The sequence below is a fragment of the Salvelinus alpinus genome, chromosome 10 (genome assembly GCF_045679555.1).
Source record: "Salvelinus alpinus chromosome 10, SLU_Salpinus.1, whole genome shotgun sequence".
NCBI classification, from domain to species: domain Eukaryota; kingdom Metazoa; phylum Chordata; class Actinopteri; order Salmoniformes; family Salmonidae; genus Salvelinus; species Salvelinus alpinus.
In genome coordinates this window covers 10,498,268-10,504,009 of record NC_092095.1, presented here as the reverse complement: position 1 = coordinate 10,504,009, position 5,742 = coordinate 10,498,268, and the positions used below count along the sequence as shown (strand labels likewise).

Below are 5,742 nucleotides of genomic sequence, written 5' to 3'. Positions count from 1 at the left end.
GGAAGTGGTCCAAGGTGCAGAGGTGGAAAGAGTTGTGTGTTTGTGTGTGTTTGGACCAGAATTCCCCACAAGATTAGTAAACAAACAAAAAGTTAACCAACTGGAGATATTTGGTTAGTCCCCACAAGGTCAACTGCTATGTTTAGGGTTAAGGTCAGAATTAGTGTTAGAGTTAGGTTTTTAGGCAGTGGTGTAAAGTACTTAAGTAAAAATACTTTAAAGTACTACTTTTTGGAGGGTATCTGTACTTTAATTTACTGTTTATATTGTTGACAACTTTGACTTTTACTTCACTACATTCCTAAAGAAAATTATGTACTTTTTACCCAATACATTTTCCCTGACATCCAAAAGTACTCATTACATTTTGACAGGAAAATGGTCCAATTCAGCATTGATCAAGAGAACATCCTGGTCATCCCTCAGCCTCTGATCTGGCAGACTCACTAAACACAAATCCTTCATTTGTAAAGGATGTCTGAGTGTTGGAGCATGCCCCTGGCTATCCGTAAATTAAACAAAACAAGAAAATCGTGCTGTCTGGTTCGCTTAATATAAGGAATTTTTTATTATTTATACTTTTACTTTTGATACTTAAGTATATTTAAAACCAAATACTTTTAGACTTTTACTCAAGTAGTATTTTACTGGCTAACTTTCACTTTTACTCATTTTCTATTAAGGTATCTATACTTTTACTCAAGTATGACAATTAGGTAATTTTTCCACCACTGGGTTTAGGGTTAGGAGCTACAGTTAGTTTTAGGGTTAAGAGCTAGGGTTAGGTTTGGGGTTAGGGTACGGGTCAAGGTTAGGATTAAGGATAGAGTAAGGGTACGGGTCAGGGCTAGGATTTGGGTTAAGGGATAGGGTTAGGCTACGTACGGGTCAGGGTTAGGATTATGTTTAGGGTTAAGGAAAGGTGTTAAGGTACGGGTCAAGGTTAGGATTAGGTTTAGGGTTAAGGGTTAGGAAATGTGTGTGTCTGTTGTGAGTGAACCTTCTCAAACCCCAAACCCTGTCAAAGAACACCCGCTCGGATCTGTCCATTGTGTTATGTGATAATAACGCTAGGACTACATTACCCAGGAGGCAATGCTCCATCCAGGCAAAGTTGTTGGGAGTATGCCTTGCATGGCTACACACATTGATATTGCTAGCTGAAGTTTCTGTTTGTTAAAAGTAGTTAAACCTACAGTTTGTCACTAAACAGGAAACAAACATAACATTCATCACAGGAGGTACATGTCGTCAGGTAACACACACACACTACACCCCACCCTCCCCGTATGTCTGTCTCTCTCCCTCCATCTCTCTCTCTCTCTTTATCTTTCTAACAGCTGGCCAAGCAGCAGTAATATCCAGCCTAGATACATCTTGACCATAGCTTGGAAAGGCCTTTTTCTATTTTTGCTAGCCTATACCCCACCATGGGCTTCCCCAAGTTGCTTGGCATAAAGTAGGAGAAAGGAAGGAGCTGGAGAGAGAAAGAGAGGGAGGAAGTTGGATTTCTGGAGTACCTATGGTGCTACTCTCGGATGGACAGATGAGCAGAGAGGGAGGGAGGGAGGGAGGGAGGGAGGGAGGGAGGGAGGGAGGGAGGGAGGGAGGGAGAGAGGGAGGGAGGGGGGTGAGAGAGGGATAGAGGGGGGTGGGAGAGAGAGCAAGAGGGAGGGAGAGATGGAGGGAGGGAGGGAGGGAGAGAGGGGGGGTGAGGGAGGGAGAGAGGGGGGGTGAGAGAGGGATAGAGGGGGGTGGGAGAGAGAGCAAGAGGGAGGGAGAGATGGAGGGAGGGAGGGAGGGAGGGAGGGAGGGAGGGAGGGAGGGGTCAATTCTGGGATTGTCACAGGGAGGAAGGAGCTGCTCCTTTGTAGTGTGTGTGTTAGTGTGTGAGGGGTACTTTAACTAAGGAACATAGGCGAGGACTTACTGTATAAACCTACAGAATGAGCAGAGCCACCTTCTTTGAGGTAAGATTGGAGTTTGGACGTATATTTGAGCAGATTGAAGTCATTTTTAAGCGATGTGTTGTATATACATTTCTTACATAGTGTCGTGGTCAAGAGTGGAAAACTGTTACGTTGATACAGTTAAATATGCTCTCCCATTATCATGACTACACCAAGTCCTCGTTATGTGTATTAGGACAGTTATTGTTTTTGAGAGCCCCCTTCAACACCATAGTGTTGAGACACTCGACAACACAAATGTTAACCTCTTAGAAGAGGCCTCAGTTGAATGAAGGATTATTTCTGTCAACGCTAATGACAAGAAACCTAAATAGGTGAAGAAGTGTGTCAGGAAAGATCATTAGAATGATAATGGGTCACATCAGTCCAGAGTGATCAATCAGTGACACGTCTGTATGATGAGTGAAGCACGGCCTATTGATTGCCTTGAATTTTAAAAATATATACATTGTGTTTCTTTGTTAATTTACTTAGCAAGAGTGTGTTTTCAAATTATTGCTCTGGAGAAGAAGAAAAAAAAACACATGAAGCTTTTTTGACTAATCCTTTCTAATCACACTAGACTCCATCTATGTCGAGAGCTACTGTGACAATAAAATGGTCGGCACGACAACCTGACTTTAATATTCTGAGAAATTCTCCTTAGTCTGTCGTCTCATTATAACTCTGTGAAACCCCTTTATGGCTCAGTGAAACCGAAAGCTCAACAACTCCTCAGTGTCCTCCAGCAGCCTGCAGGAACCCACTGAGCCAACAACTCCTCAGTCTCCTCCAGCAGCCTGCAGGAACCCCCTGAGCCAACAACTCCTCAGTTTCCTCCAGCAGCCTGGAGGAACCCCCTGAGCCAACAATTCCTCAGTTTCCTCCAGTAGCCTACAGGAACCCCCTGAGCCAACAACTCCTCAGTTTCCTCCAGCAGCCTGCAGGAACCCACTGAGCCAACAACTACTCAGCTTCCTCCAGCAGCCTGCAGGAACCCCCTGAGCCAACAATTCCTCAGTTTCCTCCAGTAGCCTGCAGGAACCCCCTGAGCCAACAACTACTCAGCTTCCTCCAGCAGCCTGCAGGAACCCACTGAGCCAACAACTCCTCAGTTTCCTCCAGCAGCCTGCAGGAACCCACTGAGCCAACAACTCCTCAGTTTCCTCCAGCAGCCTGCAGGAACCCACTGAGCCAACAACTCCTCAGTTTCCTCCAGCAGCCTGCAGGAACCCCCTGAGCCAACAACTCCTCAGTTTCCTCCAGCAGCCTGCAGGAACCCTCTGAGCCAACAACTCCTCAGTTTCCTCCAGCAGCTTGCAGGAACCCACTGAGCCAACAACTCCTCAGTTTCCTCCAGCAGCCTGCAGGAACCCACTGAGCCAACAACTCCTCCGTTTCCTCCAGCAGCCTGCAGGAACCCCCTGAGCCAACAACTCCTCAGTTTCCTCCAGCAGCTTGCAGGAACCCCCTGAGCCAACAATTCCTCAGTTTCCTCCAGCAGCCTGCAGGAACCCCCTGGGCCAACAATTCCTCAGTTTCCTCCAGCAGCCTGCAGGAACCCCCTGAGCCAACAACTCCTCAGTGTCCTCCAGCAGCCTGGAGGGACCCGCTGAGCCAACAACTCCTCAGTGTCCTCCAGCAGCCTGGAGGGACCCGCTGAGCCATGGGGTGACTGGTCAAGTCACACCTACTGTATAATGTCAATAATAATGTCATTAGCTTTAGCTTCCATTGACTTGGTGGGACAGCATTTTGCTGCTGCCAGGCTAGCTGTGTTAACTCTAATAGCTAGCATGTCTGTTAGGCTAGCTAGATCTCTTTCTGTGCTCTAACCACAAACAAGTGCATGTATAATTGAATACTACAGCAACATATCTGCCATCTAAGGCCAATTTATAGGCCTCCAGTTGACATTTATGCCATTTTCTCAGGACTAGCCAGAGTTACAGGGAAGCCACATTCCCTTGTTCTCAGCGCTAGTTAGAGTTTCAGGGATGCTCAAGGCATGCCAAATTAGCACACATTCCCATTGCTGTGGTCTAGTCTACAGCCAAACAACATTAGGAAGAGAAACCTCCACCGATATTCATAAAATAAAGACCACAGGGTGAAAGGCAACTCCTAACGGCAGCAAATTAGCATGAATTTACTTGATACTTATTTAGGTCATGTTACTGTTAACAGGCTAACATTAGCATTAGCTTACTTGATACTTATTTAGGTCATGTTAGTGTTATTAACAGGCTAACATTAGCATTAGCCATGCTTATATTTCTAGAAACCTCTTTTGTTTCATTTACTTATATTTATCTGTATGAAGAGTTTCATTTCAAAACGCTGTATATACATTTTCATAAATGTTGGTAAATTAGATTTTTGTTTTAAAAACTTGTGAAAGAGATTGGTGTGTTTTTTCACTATCTAATCATGGCATGGGGTTGTTCAATGATAGGTTTCAAACAAATACATATCTATCACTTGATGGATTCATTTCAGAGAGACTTGCAAATCACATTTTTGTTGCAAAACGAGATATATCCGCCTCACTCTCCGAGAAAAAGAAGCAATGCAAAGTTTTGCAAAGTCAAATGTGACAAACAATTAAACATTCTATAAATAACTGTACAAATGATACATTCGTGACATCCATATTTTAAAATATATACATTTAAAAATTAAGCAATACAGTGATATGAGGTATGGGCTCCGGTCAATAGTAGTGCACTATATAGGGAATAGGGTGCCGTTTGGGACGAGGGCTAACTCTAACCAAACACTATGAACAGCATGAAGCTAGATTTATGATGTGTTGAATTGTATATGTTAGATACAGGATGTGAATATTCCATTCCAGCTAAACAATGGATATATAGCGTTTTGCAACAAAAGCAATTGTAAAACAAACCTAAAATCTATGAATAAAAAAAATCTGAGAACAGTAATATTTTAAATACAAATAAAAGGTACCCATAAGCATTAATTGCTGGTGAAAAAAACACAAATGTGAAAAATTGGTGAATATAAACTCTTGGTATTATGTACTTATTTTAGTTTGAGGGTTATTGTTTAGTCTTTTTATACTGTATCTACTGATTTGGTAGTTGGACTGAGTCTGCCCAGTCAATGTAAAGTATATTATTACAGTTTGATCTTTCTTTCTTTCTGTGGCGCAGCGGAACATCAGAAGAACTGTAATTCTATTACTTTTGTTTAACAATGTGTCGAATAATCCCATAAAGGATGTGGGTAGGCAATAGACAATTAAACAATGCATGAATTCACTCCCAGTGTTTAAGCTAGAACACTAAAGCATCTTTAGTTAAAGCTAGAACACTAAAGCATCTTTAGTTAAAGCACTATCTCCAGCACGCTCAACTATTTGTCTTGTTAGATATTCATAAAATAAGGACCACAAGGTGGGAAGGCAACCCTTAGACATCAGACTAGCATTCATTTATTTCATACTTTGTTTTATGTCACATTCGTGTTGTACTGATTGGCTAATATTATTGTAATGAAACAGGCAGGGAAGCAGGTCTCGAACCCTCTAGCCCGAGGTCCGGCGCGCTATCGACTGTGCCGCAAAAGCATGCTTCGTGCGACAGAGTCGATTTCCGCGCTTATAAACCAAGGATCGTTACAATATCATTAGCCATGCTAACATGTCTAGACATGTCTTCTGCTTTATTGACTTATATGTATCTATTTTATTGACGTATTGTTGTTTGAGAGTTGTTGTTTGGTGAACTACGACTGCTATGCATTGACACGCTTTCTTTCTTTCTTTATG

At 42.9% G+C, this 5,742-nt stretch overlaps 1 protein-coding gene across 1 annotated transcript in view; it reads left to right on the top strand.

Annotated features, from left to right (window-relative positions):
- Nucleotides 1-1,856: 1,856 nt before the first annotated feature.
- LOC139531495 (very-long-chain enoyl-CoA reductase-like) overlaps nucleotides 1,857-5,742 on the top strand; it is a 17,299-nt gene continuing 13,413 nt past the window's right edge. The window contains exons 1-2 of the mRNA XM_071327986.1: nucleotides 1,857-1,970; nucleotides 5,126-5,143. Coding sequence (XP_071184087.1) covers nucleotides 1,947-1,970; nucleotides 5,126-5,143 — 42 coding nt within the window. The 5' untranslated portion in view covers nucleotides 1,857-1,946. The remainder of the gene's footprint in view (nucleotides 1,971-5,125; nucleotides 5,144-5,742) is intronic.